The sequence below is a fragment of the Anomaloglossus baeobatrachus genome, chromosome 1 (genome assembly GCF_048569485.1).
Source record: "Anomaloglossus baeobatrachus isolate aAnoBae1 chromosome 1, aAnoBae1.hap1, whole genome shotgun sequence".
NCBI lineage: Eukaryota > Metazoa > Chordata > Amphibia > Anura > Aromobatidae > Anomaloglossus > Anomaloglossus baeobatrachus.
In genome coordinates, this window is record NC_134353.1 from 274,332,281 (window position 1) to 274,355,007 (window position 22,727).

The following is a 22,727-nucleotide window of genomic DNA, read 5'->3' on the forward strand; positions in this document are numbered from 1 at the left end:
AGGATACGTTGAACTTCCAACATTGCCAGGCGGCTGCGAGTCCCGCCCTGGTGATTGATGTAGGCAACTGCTGTCGCGTTGTCTGACTGGACTCGAATGTGCTTGCCCGCCAACAGGTGGTGAAAGGCTACGAGAGCTAGGAGCACAGCTCTGATTTCCAGCACATTGATTGAGAGGGCTGATTCGGACGGAGTCCAAGTGCCCTGTGCCCGGTGGTGGAGACATACTGCTCCCCAGCCGGATAGACTGGCATCCGTGGTGAGGATCACCCAGGACGGGGTCAGGAAGGAGCGTCCCTGAGACAGAGAGAGGGGCCGAAGCCACCACTGAAGAGAGCTCCTGGTCTGTGGCGACAGAGCCACCAACCTGTGCAAGGAAGAAGTCCGCTTGTCCCAACAGCGGAGAATGTCCAGCTGCAGAAGACGCAGATGGAACTGGGCAAAGGGAACCGCTTCCATTGACGCCACCATCTGACCCAGCACCTGCATGAGGTGCCTGATGGAATGACGGCGGGGCCTCAACAGAGAGCGCACCGCCAGATGGAGGGACTGCTGTTTGACTAAGGGCAGCTTGACAAGTGCCGGCAGAGTCTCGAATTGCATCCCTAGGTACGTGAGTTTTTGGGTCAGGGTCAGAGTGGACTTGGGCAGATTGACAAGCCACTCGAATTGAACAAGAGTGGCGAGAGTGAGCGAGACACTCCGCTGACAGTCTGCACTGGATGAAGCCTTGACAAGAAGGTCGTCCAGGTAAGGAATCACTGCCAACCCCTGGAGGTGCAGAACCGCAACCACTGCTGTCATGACCTTGGTGAATACCCGAGGGGCCGTGGCTAACCCGAAGGGGAGAGCCACGAATTGGAAATGTTCCTCTCCGATTGCAAAACGTAGCCAACGCTGGTGTGAAACTGCAATTGGCACATGCAGATAGGCATCTCTGATGTCGATGGATGCCAGGAAATCTCCTTGGGTCATTGAGGCAATGACTGATCGCAGAGACTCCATGCGAAAATGCCGCACCTGAACATGCTTGTTGAGAAGCTTGAGATCCAGGATGGGCCGGAAGGAACCGTCCTTTTTGGGGACTAGGAAGAGATTTGAGTAGAAACCTCTGAATCGTTCCCTGGCGGGTACCGGTACAATTACTCCGTTGGCCTGCAAGGATGCCACGGCCTGAGAGAAGGCGGCGGCCTTGGAGCAGGGGGGAGTTGACAGAAAAAATCTGTTTGGCGGGCTGGAAGAGAACTCTATCCTGTAGCCGTGGGAGATTATATCCCGCACCCACTGATCGGAGACGTGTTGAAACCACACGTCGCCAAAGTGGGAGAGCCTGCCACCGACCAAGGACGTTGCTGGCTCGGCCAGATAGTCAAGAGGAGGCTGCCTTGGTGGCAGCAGCTCCTGCGGACTTTTGTGGACGCAGCTTCTTGCGCCAGGTGGGCTTCTGGTCCTTGGCTGAGTTAGTGGACGAGGGCTTAGAGGACGACCAGTTAGAGGAACGAAAGGAACGAAACCTCGACTGGTTCCTGCCCTGGACAGGTTTCCTGAATTTAGTCTGTGGCAAGGAAGTACTCTTCCCGCCAGTAGCCTCCTTAATAATTTCATCCAGTTGTTCACCGAACAGCCTGGACCCAGCAAATGGGAGCCCAGCAAGGTACTTTGAGGAAGCATCTGCCTTCCACTCTCGAAGCCCCAAGATCCTGCGGATAGCGAGGGAATTAGCGGAGGCCACCGCAGTGCGGTGAGAGGCCTCCAGCATGGCAGACATGGCGTAGGCTGAAAAGGCTGAAGCCTGGGAAGTTAAGGCAACCAATTCAGGCATAGAGTCCCTAGTGAGGGAATGCATCTCCTCTAGGGAAGCAGAGATGGCTTTGAGAGCCCACACTGCTGCAAAGGATGGGGAGAACGAGGCCCCTGCCGCTTCATAGACAGACTTGGCCAGGAGGTCAACCTGGCGGTCAGTGGGATCCTTAAGTGAGGTGCCATCAGCCACAGATACTACTGTCCGGGCTGAGAGTCTAGACACCGGAGGGTCTACCTTTGGTGAGTGAGCCCACTCCTTGACCACCTCTGGTGGAAAAGGAAAATGGTCATCAGAACCACGCTTTGGGAAGCGTTTGTCAGGACAGGCTCTGGGCTTGGACACAGTGGCTTGAAAACTGGAGTGGTTAAAGAACACACTCCTTGTTCTCTTAGGCGAGGTAAACTGGTGCTTTTCTGCCAGAGAGGGTTGCTCCTCTGATACTGGCGGATTGAGGTCCAGTACAGAATTAATGGACGCATTCAAATCACTAACATCTGCATCACTCTCGGTCAGATCAATGGGGCACATGGAGGTAGCGTCCGAGCCCCCAGTAAAGACATCCTCCTCGTCCTGCGAGTCAGCTCGTGAATCAGAGCCGCGGGACGAGGAAGGAGAGGGGACCCTGCGTCTCCTTTTAGGAGGACGGGGTCTGGGAGCAGATGAAGAATCCTCTGTGAGCTCTGCAGAGCGAGCCGAAGCAGCAGAGGCGCCCTGAGAAGAGGGCTGATGCATGCTCAGCAGAGTCCTGGACAGCTGTCCCATGGAGTCGGCAAAGGACTGGGAGATAGACTTAGAGAACAATTCTACCCAAGCCGGGGGTTCAGCCACCGGGGCCGGAGCAGCCGGAGGGACCACTGGGGAGACTCCAGGCTGAGGCACCACCATGTTAGAGCAGGCATCACAATGTGGATATGTGCTCTGTTCAGGCAGTACGAGCTTACATGCAGTGCATATTGAGTACAGCCTTGCTCCTAGTGTGAGACATGCTGCTGAGGTGGAGGCTCTGCAGTAAAGAACACACTCCTTCAGAATGACCCCCAGAGAGTGTATAAGAAGGTCCACAACCAGAGGTTGTGGCTTACCAGACCGTTTTGTGTGCCCTCCGGATCCCACAGCTCGGACCCCCAACAGGTTGCAGATCTGCAGCAGCCAGCGCCGATCAGTGTGAGAACGCTGATAAAATGGCGCCGGAGTGAGGAGGGGGGGCGGGGCCTAGTCCAAGAGCGGGAACCGGAGGGCCAAGGAGATATACAGGGGAGGGAAACATCTCCTCAGAGAGGAGTGTCCTCCCCTGTGCTGAACGGTCGGTGGGCGGCGCCGCACTGTCCCTCTGCATGACTGACATGCAGGGGCAGTGAAAACAAAAGTAGGCCGCAGCCGAAGCCGGGGCCTAAATTTTACAATGCGGCCGGCGCGCAGGCACCCTCGGCGCGGTTCTCAGGTGAAAACCAGAGAACCGGACGGAAATGTCACCAAAGTAACCTGACACACTCTCCCCAACAATAAGATGCAAGGGACCCCCTGACAATAACGTCTCAAATACTTAGCTTGTGAGACGCAGGGCCAGGTCCCTGAGGGATGAGTGCTCCGTCCGGCAGGGTCCTGAAAGGGCTGCGGATGGAGACCGGTCTGCTGCAAAGCAGTGAGAACCGTGCTGGCTCCCACTTCAAGCCAGAGCCCGAGGGATGGTGAAGGAGCGCGGCATGTAAGGCTCCAGCCTTGAAATCAACCTTAACAACACCGCCGACACAGTGGGGTGAGAAGGGACATGCCGGGGGTCCAGCTTGGACCCGCTTTTCTTCAAACTCTTTAAAATCAAAAATCAGATGAGAATGCATGTGTGGATGTGTGCCTCCTGAACACAAAGCATTGAACTGGCTATATTTGGTTATCCAGGGGGTGTATATGCTCGGAGGGAGGAGCTACACTCTTTAGTGTAGTACTTTGTGTGTCCTCCGGAGGCAGAAGCTATACACCCCATGGTCTGGGTCTCCCATAGGAACGACGAAGAAATGAATATTTTTTTCGCTTTTATTATTAGAACACACAACCTGATAAAGGTCATCCCTAGAATCAGTATCTCAGCCCCTATATCATGCTGGCCTCAGATTATATAGCAAAAAGCTGCTGACAGATTCCCTTTATTACTGCTGCTCCCCAGGGTATTTTACTTATTGCCTGGCATACAGTTCCACAAATATGGGCCTTTTTATGCAGTGCCAATTTGTATCATCTTTACCAATGTGACATGACTTTAGGATGTTCTGCATTAAGTGTCCTGTGAGCAGCACCTCCTTGGTAAAGATCAAGACGACCGATTTACAAAACAGAATGTTATTAATCTAATCTACTCAGGAGAGCAGCAGGAATACCATAAGCACAAAACCTGCTCACTATTGACATGTGAAATGTTCGCAAAGAAACGTGCCTTGGGAGTGGTCCTCATTGTGATTTGCAGACCCTGGTAATTGCAATCTGGCCTGCTTTGTCTTTTGATGAAGTCTTGTTGCTGACAGCTTTGTAATGAATTTTACATAGGCTCTCACTTGGATTGATTGACAAGAGAATTATAACGTGCATAGTGCTTCAGTCTATAGATAACACACACACACACACACACACACTACCTGCTTCACTTGATCTTGGAGTTTGTCATTCTCCGTGCTAGTCGATTTGAACAACTCATCGAATTCTTTCAGACGAGTTTCCATCACCTGTAGATAAATATCACAAATTAGTTGAAACGTCAATCGTAGCACCCATTTCATAGTAAAATAGTGTTAAAAGCAGAATTACCTGTATAGCCAGGAGCAAACAATCTTTGTTCTTCAGCATGGCTGAAAGCTACATTGAGGATGAAACCAAACTATTAGAAGTTGTCTAGATCAGAGGTGGGCAAAGTGTAGCCCTTGGACTCCGGCAGCTAGATCACTGCAGTGGCCCACGGGCTGCAGCATGCAGCCACCACCCGTCAGCTTCTTAATTTCTCTGGTATTTGCATCCTGAGTATACAGATACCAGTAAATTAAATGATCAAGGAGGGAGCATTTGGCTCCCTCTTACACCATTCCACCTAGGAGTCTGCAGGCTAGACAAAGCAGGGGCTATGACGTTACTAAATTGCACATGTTGCGAGGAGCCTCAGACCTCACTGCATCAGGGTCAACGCAACTACGAGAGTAGCTTTAACTATCATATTCAATCATCAATCAGTACTTGTGTGGGAAAACTGGGGGGTATAATACATTGAGGGAAGACTATGGTGGATTGTATAAATCAGCAACATTATGGCCTTCATCTAGCCCCTACAGGTAAGAGTACATGTTATAAGCAGCCCTATCGTAATGTGTATTAGCAGCTAGTCAACATACTTAATTCTGATGAATATTAAGTGATAATTCTTATTACTAAATTACAAATAATTTGTAATTTCGGCCTGTTGGTACCACTCAGTCTCGTGTTGCCACTTGGGGTAATTAATTGCCCACTGCTAATTTAGGTGGAAAATATATATCTTACTTGTTGCTCCACACACTCCACTTCCATCAATAAGCATTGGGCTTCACTGTCCTTCTTAGTCAGCTCTCCGGCTGTGAGTGAGCATCTCTCCTGTATGGCTTCATGCTGCACCTTCAGCTCAGAGTACTGCTGCTCGGCTTGTTGATATTTCCCCTGCAGTTGCATTATTTCCCCTGTTAGCTTCTCAAGCTGTTCACTTTGTTCTTGCAGCTTGTGCTCTTGGTCGTTTATTACAGAGGCAGACTGTTCTTTTCCAGACTTTAATAAGATAAGCTCCTCAGAGGTTCTCTCTGCCTAAGGAGTAAAATATTAAAATTAGTCTCTACGTGTGCTTCAGAAGAGGACATGTTTTATAAACAATTGGGATAAATAACCCCATAATGCTATTAACCTGCAGATGCGGGGTTAATCTGCAGAGCTATAGCGTTCCAACGCCTTGTATCGCTGCACTAAGAGCCTCACTACCAGGAAGAAATTAACTTCATGCCTCCCGGAAGCCTCAGGCTTTCAGTCGTAGGGGTGCGGCCGCATGGGTCAGTCACCATTTTGTGCATAGAGGGGCAGCTGTAACCATGCCTTAGCATTGAGTGATATTAACCTGCAGATTAAATACGCACACACGCACATAGCATTTTCTTTTACATCACAGATTTAAACACATATGGCTTAGCCATCTGTAGCTCAAGCAGTTTTAGGTGCATATTGCTAATCCCTTCCTAACTGTCCATGAATCTAGTAGCATAGATAAAGAGATCTATGAAAAAGTATTTCTAAAGATCCTTTATGATATGCTAATGAGGCCAGGGACTAGTCACAAGGGAGTGATTTCCCCTGGCTAGTCCGTCTTCTTTACGTTAGCATGCCCACAAGGGTGTGCCAACATGCTATTCAATGCCCCTTGCCCAGCGTCATCAGCAGTGACGCGCGTACCTGTGTGTTGTCACCGCTTCAGAACGCATGATCAGAATGCCTGGCACTTCCAGTCATGCGAACTATAGCTCTGAAGCCGGGACGAGTACACCTGGCTTTATAGTGCAAATGATCAGAATGCCCCGCACTTCCAGTCATGTGCACTGACTGTAAAGCCGGGCATTCTGAAGCAGCGACAGCGGACGCAGGTAAGTGCATCACCACTGGGGACGCTGGGCATTGAGTAGCATGTTAGCTCTCCCACAGGAGCGAACTAACATGCTAAGAGGGCGGAATGAGCAAAGCAATTAACACCCTTGTGACTAGTCCCTGCGCTTATCATAAAAGGATCTTTAGAAATACTTTTTCTAAAGATCTTTATCTAGGATACTAGAGACAGTTAGGCATGGATTCCCACTATGCACCCAAAACATCTCATGGTTCCCTTTAATGGGGGTTCTCTACTACTCAGACAACTCCTTCTCAATCTGTATGTTTCCACCTGGTAAAAGAACACAGGCTAATTTTCAAATGTTGAATTTTTGCTGATTTTTTTTCCTGCCTTTAAAACCGGAAACCACAAAAAAAAAAAAAAAACAAAACACAAAAACACACAAAAACGCCGGTTTTCGTACGTTTTACAAGATCCCAAAGTTCAGCTTTGCTTCTACCTAGAAAGCAAACAAGGAGTGTAGGCCACCAGTGCTAGATTTTCGTGAAACCATACAAAACATAATTTGATCAAATTATATGGGGGAAAAAAAAAAAAGAAAAAAAAAAAAAAAAAAGTTTATGGTTGAGTAGATGCATAAAGCGGGGAAGGGGTGCACAGCCCCATATAACCAACAATGAGTGCTGCTTCATGTGTGAAAAAGCAGAATCAATAAGAAGAGAACACATAATGGAAGCGCACATCCAATGAGGGGAAAAAAAAAAAAAAAAAAAAAAAAAAAAAATATTTATTGAATCTATAGAAAAAAAAACCACACACACACACACACACACACACACACACACACACACACACACACACACTATGATAAAGATATTCATAAATCAAGATTATTCCCAGGATTTAACTAGCAAGTATACATATAAATAATCCTAACCACGGATCCAAAAACAGAATACCGTATATGCCGGCGTATAAGACGACTGGGCGTATAAGACGACCCCCAACTTCTGCCCTAAAAATATAGAATTTGGGATATACTCACTGTATAAGACTACCCCGCTCCCAAATGAAAAAAAGTCTGCTTTGATTGCAACATGTTAATTTTAATTCCGCGAGAGCCGTACAAAATGTTTTTAAAGGGCCATTGACAGATCAATCGCTCCAATGTTCACTTAGTACAGCAAGGAATGCTCCTCCCTGCTGTATAAAGCCACAACTGGACTGAAACAATGGTACTACACTCTGCTACATACAGACAAACACACACAACTCTGCTACAAACAGACAAACACACACAACTCTGCTACATACAGACAAACACACACAACTCTGCTACATACAGACAAATACAAACAACTCTGCTGCTCTGTGGGGCCTGCACCCGCGGCTCGGCGGGTACAGCACCCGCGGCATCGGCGGGGGGGGGGGGGGGGATTGGCAGGGCATACATCTGGGGGGTTAGAAGCAGCTCACCAGGGCCCATAATGGGGAGGCGGGGAGGGCATTTACCCGATTAGGTCACGGTGGAGAGGGGGCCCACACAGCGCCGGACAGAAGCTCGCCTCCTTCATCTGTGGGACTGAGAAGGCGGTAGCTCCGCCCACAGATGAAATTCAAAACAGGATGTCTGCGCGCCTTAAAGTGACGGCGCCGCAGATTGCTGCCGAGGACTGCGGTCCCCGGAACTCGGCCGGGGGCAGCAGAACTATAAAGGCGAGTGGGCCCCGGCCAAGGGACAGGAGAACTGACGAGGCCGAGTGGGCCCCCCCCGGCTCTCCAGGGCCCCGGCATTTGCCCATAGACAGGTAGGAGCCCTGTCTGCGAACCAGATACGGCCATCAAAAGAGCCATATCTGGCTCGCGAGCCATAGGTTCCCGACCCCTGCTGTATGATATATACCGTATTTTTCGCTTTATAAGACGCACCTGATTATAAGACGCACCCCCAAATTTGGTGAAGGAAAAGAGAATTTTTTTTTTAATGTTAAATGGGGTCCATCTTATAATGCCAGTGTCCCTCTAACAAATCATATAGGGTATATGTCCCTCATAGCCCCCCATCCTAAAATTAGCCCCCTTAATCTGGATATGGCCCCCTTATATTGAATATAGCCCCCTTGTGATGGCACACGTTCCCCTGTGCTGCCTATGGTCCCCTATGGATTGCACACGTTCCCGTGTTAGATAACGCCCCCATGCTGCTGCCCATGGCCCCTATAGATCGCACAAGTCCCCCTGTGTTAGATATCGCCCCCATAGTGCTGCCCATGGCTCCTATATAGATCGCACAAGTCCCCCTGTGTTATATATCGCCCCCATAGTGCTGCCCATGGTCCCTATAGATCGCACAAGTCCCCCTGTGTTAGATATCGCCCCCATAGTGCTGCCCATGGCCCCTATATAGATCGCACAAGTCCCCCTGTGTTAGATATCTCCCCCATAGTGCTGCCCATGGCCCCTATATAGATCGCACAAGTCCCCCTGTGTTAGATATCTCCCCCATAGTGCTGCCCATGGTCCCTATAGATCGCACAAGTCCCCCTGTGTTATATATCTCCCCCATAGTGCTGCCCATGGCTCCTATATAGATCGCACAAGTCCCCCTGTGTTATATATCGCCCCCATAGTGCTGCCCATGGTCCCTATAGATCGCACAAGTCCCCCTGTGTTAGATATCGCCCCCATAGTGCTGCCCATGGCCCCTATATAGATCGCACAAGTCCCCCTGTGTTAGATATCTCCCCCATAGTGCTGCCCATGGCCCCTATATAGATCGCACAAGTCCCCCTGTGTTAGATATCTCCCCCATAGTGCTGCCCATGGTCCCTATAGATCGCACAAGTCCCCCTGTGTTATATATCTCCCCCATAGTGCTGCCCATGGCTCCTATATAGATCGCACAAGTCCCCCTGTGTTATATATCGCCCCCATAGTGCTGCCCATGGCCCCTATATAGATCGCACAAGTCCCCCTGTGTTAGATATCTCCCCCATAGTGCTGCCCATGGTCCCTATAGATCGCACAAGTCCCCCTGTGTCAGATATGGCCCCTAGGCTGCTGCCCATAGTAAAATAAAACCCTCTTTCCTTATCTCCTCCAGCGCTGAGCTCCTTCTGTCTCCCTCCGTGCTTCTGTTCTTCCACTTCCTGGTTCTCAGTGCGGTCATGTGATCGGCACAGCAGCCTGAGCTCTCTGCCTGCCTGATCACAGTGGAAGCAGGGACATGGGGAGAAACGCTGCAGGGGTAAGTAAAGATTTTTTATTTTAGAATGAGCAGCAGCCTGGGGGCCAAATCTAACACAGGTGTGGGCATGTGCGATCACACTGGGACGCAGGCTCATATAATATGCACCGCTGCCCCAGCCCCTCACTGCGTGCGATTTCAGCACCACTGGAGATGGACAGCGGCTGTGCATATTATATGAGCGGGTGCAGGAGATCAAAGGCTGCAGCCCCTGTGCTCCAGAGCTGCTGCCCCCACCTCCCCTGGACGCTGCAGTGTACATATACATATATACATATATACATATACATATATATACACATACATACATATATATATACACATACATACATATATATATACACATACATACATATATATATACACATACATACATATATACATACACATACATACATACATACATACATACATACATACATACATACATACATACATACATACATACATACATACATACATACATACATACATACATACATACATACATACACACACACACACACACACACACACACACACACACACACACACACACACACACACACACACCACCCCCCCCCCCCCCCCGTATATCCGGCGTATAAGACGACCCCCCACTGTAGCCATTATTTTAAGGGGGTAAGAAGTCGTCTTATACGCCAGTATATACGGTAGTTATTACACAGCCACAGACAATAAAGCCCCTCAAACAAATTCCTGCAAGGTAAGTCAGGAATAGTTAGAAACTTCACAACCTGCTAGTTAATATTAACAGGTCTATATAAAAAAAATGCCCATGCACAAAAGAAGGGAATTTTGTTACCGTAAATTCCTTTTCTTCTAGCTCCTATTGGGAGACCCAGACGATTGGGTGTATAGCTACTGCCTCCGGAGGCCACACAAAGCATTACACTAAAAAGTGTAAGGCCCCTCCCCTTCTGGCTATACACCCCCCGTGGGATCACGGGCTGCTCAGTTTTAGTGCTAAAGCAAGAAGGAGGAAAGCCAATAACTGGTTTAAACAAATTCACTCCGAGTAACATCGGAGAACTGAAAACCGTTCAACATGAACAACATGTGTACCCGAAAAAACCAAAAATCCCGAAGGACAACAGGGCGGGTGCTGGGTCTCCCAATAGGAGCTAGAAGAAAAGGAATTTACGGTAAGTAACAAAATTCCCTTCTTCTTCGGCGCTCCATTGGGAGACCCAGACGATTGGGACGTCCAAAAGCTGTCCCTGGGTGGGTAAAGAAATACCTCATGTTAGAGCTGCAAAGACAGCCCTCCCCTACGGGGAGGCAACTGCCGCCTGCAGGACTCTTCTACCTAGGCTGGCGTCCGCCGAAGCATAGGTATGCACCTGATAATGTTTGGTGAAAGTGTGCAGACTCGACCAGGTAGCTGCCTGGCACACCTGTTGAGCCGTAGCCTGGTGTCGTAATGCCCAGGACGCACCCACGGCTCTGGTTGAGTGGGCCTTTAGCCCTGAAGGAACCGGAAGCCCAGCAGAACGGTAGGCTTCAAGAATTGGTTCTTTGATCCATCGAGCCAGGGTGGCTTTGGAAGCCTGCGACCCTTTGCGCTTACCAGCGACAAGGACAAAGAGTGCATCGGAGCGGCGCAGGGGCGCCGTGCGGGAAATGTAGATTCTGAGTGCTCTCACCAGATCTAACAAATGTAAATCCTTCTCATACCGATGAACTGCATGAGGACAAAAGGAAGGCAAGGAGATATCCTGATTTAGATGAAAAGAGGATACCACCTTAGGGAGAAACTCCTGAATGGGGAGCAGCACTACCTTGTCCTGGTGGAAGACCAGGAAAGGAGCCTTGGATGACAGCGCTGCTAGCTCAGACACTCTCCGAAGAGATGTGATCGCTACCAGAAAAGCCACTTTCTGTGATAGTCGAGAAAGTGAAACATCCCTCAGAGGCTCGAAGGGCGGCTTCTGGAGGGCAACTAGTACCCTGTTCAGATCCCATGGATCTAACGGCCGCTTGTACGGGGGTACGATATGAAACCCCCTGCAGGAACGTGCGCACCTTAGAAAGTCGTGCTAGACGCTTCTGAAAAAAGACGGATAGCGCCGAGACTTGCCCTTTAAGGGAGCCGAGCGACAAACCTTTTTCTAACCCAGATTGCAGGAAAGAAAGAAAAGTAGGCAATGCAAATGGCCAGGGAGACACTCCCTGAGCAGAGCACCAGGATAAGAATATCTTCCACGTTCTGTGGTAGATCTTAGCAGACGTGGGCTTCCTAGCCTGTCTCATGGTGGCAACGACCCCTTGGGATAATCCTGAAGACGCTAGGATCCAGGACTCAATGGCCACACAGTCAGGTTCAGGGCCGCAGAATTCCGATGGAAAAACGGCCCTTGGGACAGTAAGTCTGGTCGGTCTGGTAGTGCCCACGGTTGGCCGACCGTGAGATGCCACAGATCCGGGTACCACGACCTCCTCGGCCAGTCTGGAGCGACGAGTATGACGCGGCTGCAATCGGATCTGATCTTGCGTAGCACTCTGGGCAAGAGTGCCAGAGGTGGAAACACATAAGGGAGCCGGAACTGCGACCAATCTTGCACCAAGGCGTCTACCGCCAGAGCTCTTTGATCGCGAGACCGCGCCATGAAGGTCGGGACCTTGTTGTTGTGCCGAGACGCCATTAAGTCGACGTCCGGCACCCCCCAGCGGCAACAGATTTCCTGAAACACGTCCGGGTGAAGGGACCACTCCCCTGCGTCCATACCCTGGCGACTGAGGAAGTCTGCTTCCCAGTTTTCCACGCCCGGGATGTGAACCGCGGATATGGTGGATGCTCTGTCCTCCACCCACATCAGAATCCGCCGGACTTCCTGGAAGGCTTGCCGACTGCGTGTCCCTCCTTGGTGGTTGATGTATGCCACCGCTGTGGAGTTGTCCGACTGAATTCGGATCTGCTTTCCTTCCAGCCACTGCTGGAAGGCTAGTAGGGCCAGATACACTGCCCTGATTTCCAGAACATTGATCTGAAGGGTGGACTCCTGCTGAGTCCACGTACCCTGAGCCCTGTGGTGGAGAAAAACTGCTCCCCACCCTGACAGACTCGCGTCCGTCGTGACCACTGCCCAGGATGGGGGTAGGAAGGATCTTCCCTGTGATAAAGAGGTGGGAAGAAGCCACCACTGCAAAGAGTCCTTGGTCGTCTGGGAAAGGGAGACTTCCCTGTCCAGGGATGTTGACTTCCCGTCCCATTGGCGGAGAATGTCCCACTGAAGTGGGCGCAGATGAAACTGCGCAAACGGGACTGCCTCCATTGCTGCCACCATCTTCCCTAGGAAGTGCATGAGGCGCCTTAAGGGGTGCGACTGACCTTGAAGGAGAGACTGCACCCCTGTCTGTAGTGACCGCTGCTTGTCCAGCGGAAGCTTCACTATCGCTGAGAGAGTATGAAACTCCATGCCAAGATACGTTAGTGATTGGGTCGGTGACAGATTGGACTTTGAAAAGTTGATGATCCACCCGAAAGTCTGGAGAGTCTCCAGCGCAACATTCAGGCTGAGTTGGCATGCCTCTTGAGAGGGTGCTTTGACAAGCAGATCGTCTAAGTAAGGGATCACCGAGTGTCCCTGAGAGTGCAAGATTGCTACCACTGCCGCCATGACCTTGGTGAAAACCCGTGGGGCTGTCGCCAGACCAAATGGCAGAGCTACGAATTGAAGATGGTCGTCTCCTATCATGAAACGTAGAAAGCGTTGGTGCTCTGTAGCAATCGGCACGTGGAGATAAGCATCTTTGATGTCTATTGATGCAAGGAAATCTCCTTGAGACATTGAGGCAATGACGGAGCGGAGGGATTCCATCCGGAACCGCCTGGCGTTCACATGCTTGTTGAGCAGTTTTAGGTCCAGAACAGGACGGAATGAGCCGTCCTTTTTTGGCACCACAAAGAGATTGGAGTAAAAACCTTGCCCTTGTTCCTGAAGAGGAACAGGGATCACCACTCCTTCTGCTCTTAGAGAGCCCACCGCCTGCAGAAGGGCATCTGCTCGGTCGGGATGTGGGGAAGTTCTGAAGAACCGAGGCGGAGGACGAGAACTGAACTCTATCCTGTACCCGTGAGACAAAATGTCTGTTACCCACCGGTCCTTGACCTGTGGCAGCCAAATGTCGCAAAAGCGGGAGAGCCTGCCACCGACCGAGGATGCGGAGAGAGGAGGCCGAAAGTCATGAGGCAGCCGGCTTGGAAGCGGTTCCTCCGGTTGCTTTCTTGGGGCGTGAGTGAGCCCGCCAGGCATCTGAGCTCCTTTGCTCCTTCTGAGTCCCTTTGGACGAGGAGAATTGGGGCTTGCCCGAGCCTCGAAAGGACCGAAACCTCGACTGCCACTTCCTCTGTTGAGGTTTGCTTGATCTGGGCTGGGGTAAGGAGGAGTCCTTACCCTTGGACTGTTTAATGATTTCAGCCAATTGCTCACCAAAACAGTCTGTCTCCAGATAGTGGCAAGCTGGTTAAACATTTCTTGGAAGCAGAATCTGCTTTCCATTCCTTTAACCACAAGGCTCTGCGCAAAACCACAGAGTTGGCGGACGCCATTGAGGTACGGCTCGTAGAGTCCAGTACCGCATTGATAGCGTAGGTCGCAAACGCAGACATTTGCGTAGTTAAGGACGCCACTTGCGGCACTGCTGGACGTATGATAGAGTCCACCTGTGCCAGACCAGCGGAAATAGCTTGGAGTGCCCACACGGCCGCGAATGCTGGAGCAAACGACGCGCCGATAGCTTCATAGACAGATTTCAACCAAAGGTCCATCTGTCTGTCATTGGCATCTTTAAGTGAAGCCCCATCCTCCACTGCAACTATGGATCTAGCCGCAAGCCTGGATATTGGGGGATCCACCTTTGGACACTGGGTCCAGCGTTTGACCACGTCAGGGGGAAAGGGATAACGTGTATCCTTAAGACGTTTGGAGAAACGCTTGTCTGGATAAGCATGATGTTTCTGGACTGATTCTCTGAAGTCAGAGTGGTCCAGAAAAGTACTCAATTTACGCTTGGGATACCGGAAATGGAACTTCTCCTGCTGTGCAGCTGCCTCCTCTGCTGAAGGGGCTGGGGGAGAAATATCCAACAGTCTATTGATGGCCGCTATAAGGTCATTTACCATAGCGTCACCATCAGGGGTATCTAGATTGAGAGCGGTGTCAGGATTAGATTCCTGATCACCCACCTCTGTCTCCTCATACAGAGACTCTTCTCGCTGAGACCCTGACCAGTGTGATGACGTCGAGGGTCTTTCCCAGCGAGCCCGCTTAGGCTGCCTGGGACTGTCATCCGAGTCAGAGTCTTCAGCCTGTGATGCCTGGGACCCCCTTGAAGTACGGATTAGTTCCAACTGAGGGGGACCGGGGAGCATAGACACAGCAGTGTCCATGGTCTGAGTAACTGGCCTGGACTGCAAGGTCTCCAGGATTTTTGTCATAGTCACAGACATCTTATCAGCAAAAATTGCAAATTCTGTCCCAGTCACCGGGGCAGGGTTCACAGGCGTCTCTGCCTGGGCCACTACTACCATAGACTCCGGCTGCCGAAGTGGCACAGGGATTGAACATTGCACACAATGGGGGTCATTGGAACCTGCCGGTAGATTAGCCCCACATGCGGCACAAGCAGTGCATACCGCCTGTGCCTTGGCACCCTTGCGTTTTGCGGATGACATGTTGTTGTCTCCTCAGAGCAATATAGGGTATAAGCCAAGAAGCGACCGTACAGTGCAATATAAATATATATGGTACAGGGAAAAAGTGCACCAAATAACACTGTGGCACTAGTGGGGCCAGCACTTATGTGCAGCTTACCGCCCGCATAAACGCGGGTGTGTGGTCGCCAGAGCCCCTTGTCTGAGTCCCCCAGAGCCTGTGTCCGTTCTCCAGCCAGACTGCATGCAGGAATGGCTGCCGTCGTCCTGTGGAGAGGGGCGGGCCCTGGGCGTTTTTAGACCAAGAGCGGGAAACTTGCGTCCCACAGTGCCCAGTGAGAGGGCTGGAGTATGTAAATAAGACTCCAGCCCTCGGCGCTGACTATAGAACAGCGTCTCTCCCTTTCCCTGATTGACAGGGTGGGGGCGGGAACGAAGCGGAGCTAGGCCGCAAAAGCCGGGGACTAGATTTATGAGCGCTGCCGCCGTAAAAGCGCGGTCAGCGCGAGTCCCCGGCGCACTACAAGTCCCAGCCGCGCCGCCGCTCCCGGAGCGGCCGGCGCGGTAGTTCCCAACACATAAAAATCACTCAGCTAAGCTGCAGTAACTCTAACCCGAGCGCGCAGCGCTACTGCCCCCGGCGCACTAGCACACCCAGCAAGTCTGGAGTGTGCGTGGCCTGTCTGTGCGGGGACACAGAGTACCTGAATGTTGCAGGGCCTTGTCCCTGACGGTACTCAGCTCCTCCAGCAGGGTCTCTGGGTCTGTGGATGGAGCCCGGCCTCAGGGTTTGGGGGCCGGTAAGATCCCACTTCCACAGAGCCCCTCAGGGGGATGGGGAAGGAAAGCAGCATGTGGGCTCCAGCCTCCATACCCGCAATGGGTACCTCAACCTTAACAAACCGCAAGTGGGGTGAGAAGGGAGCATGCTGGGGACCCTATATGGGCCCTCTTTTCTTCCATCCGATATAGTCAGCAGCTACTGCTGACTAAACAGTGGAGCTATGCGTGGATGTCTGACCTCCTTCGCACAAAGCTTGAAAACTGAGCAGCCCGTGATCCCACGGGGGGTGTATAGCCAGAAGGGGAGAGGCCTTACACTTTTTAGTGTAATGCTTTGTGTGGCCTCCGGAGGCAGTAGCTATACACCCAATCGTCTGGGTCTCCCAATGGAGCGCCGAAGAAATAGTAGCAAGTCAAGGGTAACCCTCCCATGAAAATTACATGTGTGAAAGGTAATATAAGGGGTTAACCCTAAGCTACACAGTTACCAGCCAGGCTCAGTATCATGATGGATTAGTCAGGCAAGTATGTGAGCAGGGAACCGCATGAAGAGGGTAGGGACCCAAAATAGCTGTGGTGCTAAAGAAGCAAAGCAGTTGCTTCAATAGGGAGTATCATGGAACGAGCCCCACGCGTTACGCTGCATAGCAGCTTCGTCAGGGGAATCATGCTTGAGTAGGACATTAATTGCTTTTAATATTAAATTGTCACAATTTAATTTATGTTTGAAGTGGATTTCTAAGATCCTATCCCAATATGTGGTACGTGTTATAAGAAAATGAGCACATCCCTCCAATTATAAAATACTACGGCAATATAGTATTTCTATTATATTAGCATACTATTGATGCTTATGTGACAACAACATTATTATTGTTATTGTTTTATATGGGTGGAAGTAAAAAAACAAAAAAAAAAAAAAACAAAAAACACAACCAAAAAACGAACAAGTGTGTATGATATTTTGCCGATACCGTAAACAAGAAAAAAAAAACCACACACACACACACACACACACACACACACACACACACCCCAAAACGGCTTTGAACTTTTATGAATAAAAATCACAGCAAAACAACTTAATACAGCCCTATATATTTGCCTCTGGCACCCATCCAGGTGTTGGCCCTGCCTCTCCTGGGGATCAAATGACATTGCCATGTCACATGATCCATGTGGCCAATCAGCACTGGCTTCACACTCCACCTTCAGACACATCATATACAACCCGAGGAAGTGAGAAACCGCACATTTTCTATGAATGTATGCGATTTGTCTAAAGGTGGAGAGTGAAGCCAGTGCTGATTGGCTGCAATGTTATTTTACAAAGAGGAAACAAGTATTGAGAAGGGGTTGTCCAAGTAGTGGAAAACCACTAGGTAAGATTTAGGCTGTGCGCACTGAGCGTTTTTGGCCGCTAAAACGCACCCACAGCAAAAATGCACAAAAACGCATGCATTTTTACCGCGTTGCAGTGAGTTTTTCCAATGCATTGCATGGGAGGAAAAAAGAATGAAAAAACACAGCAAAGAATTGACAGGTCCATTTTTTTTTTTTTTTTTAATCTCAAAAACGCAGCTGAAAAAAAAAAAAGAAAAAAACAAAAAAAAAGTGTGCGGACAAATATGAAAAGTCATAGACTTTCCTGGGGAAGCAAAGTCATGGAGTTTTGAGCCCAAAACCGCACAAAAACGCAGCGAAAAACGCTCAGTGAGCACATAGCCTTAGTATGTAGCATTGATCTAATGAGTCAGTGGGAATAAACTCACCTGGTCCTTAAGGTTTTCGACTTCACTATGTAAATGTAAGGATTCTGACAAGCTGACAACTTTCTGCTCCAGATCATTCTTTTCCTCCAAAATACTAGCCAACTGCTTAGAATAATCTTCAACCTTCTTCTCAAGCTCAATGCGAGACAAAAGCTCTGCAAAATTAGAGGAGCCTTAGCATTCACATGTGAACAGTTTCCTATTAGATAATAATGTATATAGCTACACACAAGAAAGAGAATCTGTGTTATTTAAGTTGTATCACTCACATATACAGATCCTTTAATTTCAGTTTGTGTAATATAAATATTCTAAGGCCGTCAAGAGACGGACCTCAAAGGCCGTCAAGAGATTCATCCATCCAGATTTTTGCAGTCTCGTATGTAACCAATATTCATACACGATTACTTGACAAACCTTTGGGGACTTTTCCAATCAAAAGGCCGTTGAGCTGGCTAATTTCATTAAAGGCATATTGCAATTCCTTCTGCAAGTCATTCTGCATCCTTTTGTATTTGCACTTCTCAATCTCCAGCTGCTTCTCGTAATCGGAGGCATCTTTCTCCCTTTTTTCACAGCGAATTAAGAGCTCATCCTAAGCAACACACAATTACAAAATGCATTAAAGAAACGCAACACCCCCAGCCATCTCTGTACACATGACCAGATAGCGGGTGTGTACGCGCAGGATAAGAAATCTTGTATGTCATGTCATGTAAAGCGTTATTCCGCAACTCCTACGCTTTACTACATATCAAAGCTCACCTGCTCTCAAAAAGGGAAGCAAAAATTGCTGGACTGGTTAGCTTTAAAAGACAACAGGTCACCTATACTGCCGCTACGCAAGCAGAGATTATGCTGGGTAGAAGGTGTCAAGTCAAACAATACCTATTTTTGCGCCATCAGTTATGCTAAAATTTGTCTTATATTGATGCACTTTCAGTTTATGGCTCCAATTTCCCTTTCCTGGCCAGCACCACAACCACTTCTTGACAGTGTAAAAAGCAAAAAAGGAGACTATGCAGCAGAGTCTAAAGCAGGCTTTACACGCTGCGATCTCGCTAGCGAGATCGCAAGTGATCGTACCCACCCCCCGTTTGTTGTGGTACACGGGCATATGGTTGCCAGTGTCGCACAACCTCGCTAACACCCGTCACACGGACTTACCTGCCCTGCGACGTCGCTCTGGCCAACGAACCGCCTCCTAAGGGGGCGGGGTCATGCGGCGTCACATGGCCAATAGAAGCGGAGATGAGCGGGACGTAAACGTCCCGCCCACCTCCTCCTTCCGCATTGCCGATGGAGGCAGTAAGGAGATGTTCCTCGCTCCTGCGGTGTCACACATAGCGATGTGTGGTGCCGCAGGAACGACGAACAACATCGCTAACATCCTGAAAACGTTTTTTTTTTTGTTTCAGGACGACCTCTCCACGGCAAACGATTTTGCCCTCTTTTGAGATAGTTTAAGATCGCTCTTAAGGGTTACACGCTGCCATCTCATTAATGACGCCGGATGTGCGTCAAACACCGTGACCCCGACGATAATTCATTAACGATATCTTAGCATGTAAAGCCCGCTTTACTCTCTGAAAAGAGTTAAACTTCAAGTGCACTGATCTGCCCGGTGGCTGAGTGGTTAGCACTGTTTCTTTGCAGAGCTGGGATCCCACCAAGAACATTTGCAATGATTTTGTATGCTTCTCTATGTTTGAATGGGTTTCCTCCTACGCTTCAAAAACTTATTAACCCCTTCACGACCGGCCGATTTTTCGCTTTCCGTTTTTTTTTTCGCCATTTTTCTGAGACACGTAACTTTATTTTTTTTAGTCAATATGGTCATGTGAGGGCTCATTTTTTGCGGAACGAGCTGTACTTTTAAATGAAACCATCAGTTTTACCATATAGTGTACTGGAAAACGGCAAAAAAATTCCAAATGCAGAAAAATTGCAAAAAAATAAGTGCGATAGCACTATGGTTTTTGAGATATTTTATTCACTGTGTTCACTATATGGTAAAACTGATGTGTGTTTGTGATGCCTCAGGTCAGTGCGAGTTCGTAGACACCAAACATGTATAGGTTTACTTTTATATAAGGGGGTTAAAAAAAAATCGTAAGTTTCTCCGAAAAAAGTGGCGCACGTTTTACGCCATATTCATTGACCCGTAGCGTTCTCATTTTTCGGGATCTATGGCTCAGTGACGGCTTATTTTTTGCGTCTCGAGCTGACGTTTAACGGTACCATTTTTGCGCAGATGCTAAGTTTTGATCGCCTCTTATTGCATTTTGTTCAAAAGTTGTGGCGACAAAAAAAAACACCTCGTTTTGGCGTTTGGAATTACCAAAATGCGTGTATATTTTTTACTTTTTGAACCCTTTAATTTTGAATGGGGCGAATGGGGGGGTAATTTGAACTTTTAGGTTTTTTTTAATTTTTTTAAACTTTTTTTTAACTTTTTTTTTTATTTTACTAGTCCCCCTAGGGGGCTATTGCGATCAGCAATCCGATCGCTCTGCAGTATCTGCTGATCACAGCTACATAGCTGTAAACCGCAGATACGCTCTCTTTTGCTGTGCCGCTGGCACAGCGAAAGTGAAAGCAAGTCATGTGTAGTACAGGAGTCATCACATGACCCTGTGCTACCATGACAACTATCGGAAGTCACGTGATCGCGTCACGTGACTTCCGGTATCGGGCGGTAAGTAAAACTTTACCGCGATCGCGCTTATAATGGCGCTGTCACGTATTGACAGCGCCATTTAAGGGGTTAATCGGCACGAGCAGATAACGATTCTGCTCGTGCCTAGCAGGCACACATCTCCGCTGTGAAAATCAGCTGAGATGTGCGCCAATCGCGGCATGCTGCCACCGGAGGACCGCGGGCAGTAACATTATGACATTTAGGACGTAATTTTACTGCCCGCGGTTGTTAAGGGGTTAATAGGGAATTTATGCTGTGAACCCCAATGGGGACAGTGATTATTATATTTGGGAAGTGCTGTAGAAATTAATGGCGCTCGTGAACCTAGTTTCCTATGAATACTAGACACAATTTAGCACAACCGATGGCTCAAGAAAAGGTCTCTGCCATATATTTCCACTGCGCTATCTTGCACAAGCATAGTGCTACTGTCAGGTGCTCTAAAGTGTCAGACAATTGCACTATTGGTGCATTAATCTATATTAAAAGTAACACTGCCCTTACCATCTTTTCTTTCATCTCCAGATTCTCACTTTTTAGGAAGGAGGCTTCCCTCTGTGCGTCACGGGTCACCATTTCAGCATCACTAAGAGATTGCTGCATCTGGAACACTTCTTCACACAGTTTTTCACCGTTACCCTAAAAATCCCACAAGGTATTATGCAGACATACGTATACATGACCTGTGGTATGTTATAGCTTTGAGTAGAAATCTGCATACCATGGATGCCATGAGATCAGAACATCTAGCTTTCTTCTGTAGTATTTCGGATTCTTTCTTCAATTCTGCTATGTGCTTTTCTCGTTCTAGCAATAGTTTTAATTTGTCTTCTACTTCATTCTGAAACATTAAAAAAATAAGACCACCCCATTATGCTGGGCTCACAGCACTATAGCTGGTTTATGAACGATCTAAAAAGACTAAATAAAATGGGAGGAAGGAAACGACTGAGCCCAATATAAAACCATGGTGGGCACAGAAACCTGAAGGACAGGCGTCTGCAACTGGCTGAACCCCTCCAACATGACTCATGTCCACCTGCCGGTAGGGAAACACATATCATAAAGTAACCCTAATAGAGGGCTACCACCAATCAAACTCTAGGCAACTATTAGCATTGGTAAAGTAAAGTAAAGTAAAAGTAAAGACACACACACACACACACACACACACACACACACACTTTGTCCTCATGAAATAGATATGCAAGATATTTTCCAGTAAGCAATCTAAATCCATTGCAAGGGGCTGCATGCATGGTCCGCCATATCCCTGGCTGGCCAGGTCTATAGGTACTGAAAGGATGGGGGATATTCCTAATCACTCGTTCTCTCATCCACTACAATGTACTTCTTGGACCTGTGGACTCTTTAATGGGAGGTCATATTTATGGGCAGGGCTAAGATTTCTGTAGCGGTTTTGTAAGGTTTTTTTTATATATTGTTTTGTGGAGTTTGTCAACACAACATTAAAAACTGCCTAAAATTACAGGTCATTTTATTTTTCTTTATACCATTTCAAAAGGTTGAATTTCGCCTTGGTTGCCATAAGTATTAATAGACTGATGCAACGAAAGCTCACCTCCAGCTCTTTATTGTACACCTCGGCATTGTCAATTAACTTCTTTAGGTTGGTATTTTCATGCGTTAGTTGTGCCTGGAAAGCAATTAGCAATAGGGCAGGAAGCATTACCAAGCAATTTGTTGATTATACAGCCAATCACCGCAATAAGAAAAGAAAAAAAAAAAAAAAAATTACCACAAGATGAAGTGAAATTATCCCAGCGTCCCAGTAATTCAGCCACCGATTATGCATCATTCACTTTCTTCATGAAATGTGTTCAATTTTAGAGCCAAGAGAAGACTTTGCCATTTTAGTAATGTGGACCCTTTCAGGGAACCGGTCAGGCGCAATATGCACTCAGAACCTCGAGCAGTTCTGGGTGTATATTGCTATTCCCTGCCTAACCGTCCCTGTATACACTAGCATAGATAAAATCTTTAGAAACTTTCTAAATATCCCTTTATCTTATACTAATGAGTGAAGTGACTAGTCCGCCCTCTTACCATGTTAGTACGCCCACAGGGGCGTACTATGCTATTCTATTCAGCATCACCAACAATGACACGCATACCTGTGTTCGCTCTTCTGAATGCCAGGCACT

The 22,727-nt window shown here is 48.5% G+C and overlaps 1 protein-coding gene across 12 annotated transcripts in view; it reads right to left on the minus strand.

The window, feature by feature from the left end:
* The window catches only part of CENPE (centromere protein E), a 383,839-nt gene that overhangs the window by 119,331 nt on the left and 241,781 nt on the right, over positions 1-22,727 (minus strand). For 9 of the 12 annotated variants that reach the window (XM_075350205.1, XM_075350197.1, XM_075350229.1 and 6 more), the window contains exons 18-25: positions 22,145-22,219; positions 21,284-21,403; positions 21,067-21,201; positions 18,279-18,456; positions 17,862-18,016; positions 5,323-5,616; positions 4,600-4,647; positions 4,431-4,517 (exon numbers count right to left, since the gene is read on the minus strand). In XM_075350205.1, the coding sequence (XP_075206320.1) occupies positions 4,431-4,517; positions 4,600-4,647; positions 5,323-5,616; positions 17,862-18,016; positions 18,279-18,456; positions 21,067-21,201; positions 21,284-21,403; positions 22,145-22,219 (1,092 nt within the window). The remainder of the gene's footprint in view (positions 1-4,430; positions 4,518-4,599; positions 4,648-5,322; positions 5,617-17,861; positions 18,017-18,278; positions 18,457-21,066; positions 21,202-21,283; positions 21,404-22,144; positions 22,220-22,727) is intronic. The other 3 variants (XM_075350220.1, XM_075350246.1, XM_075350238.1) reach the window with 2 other exon arrangements.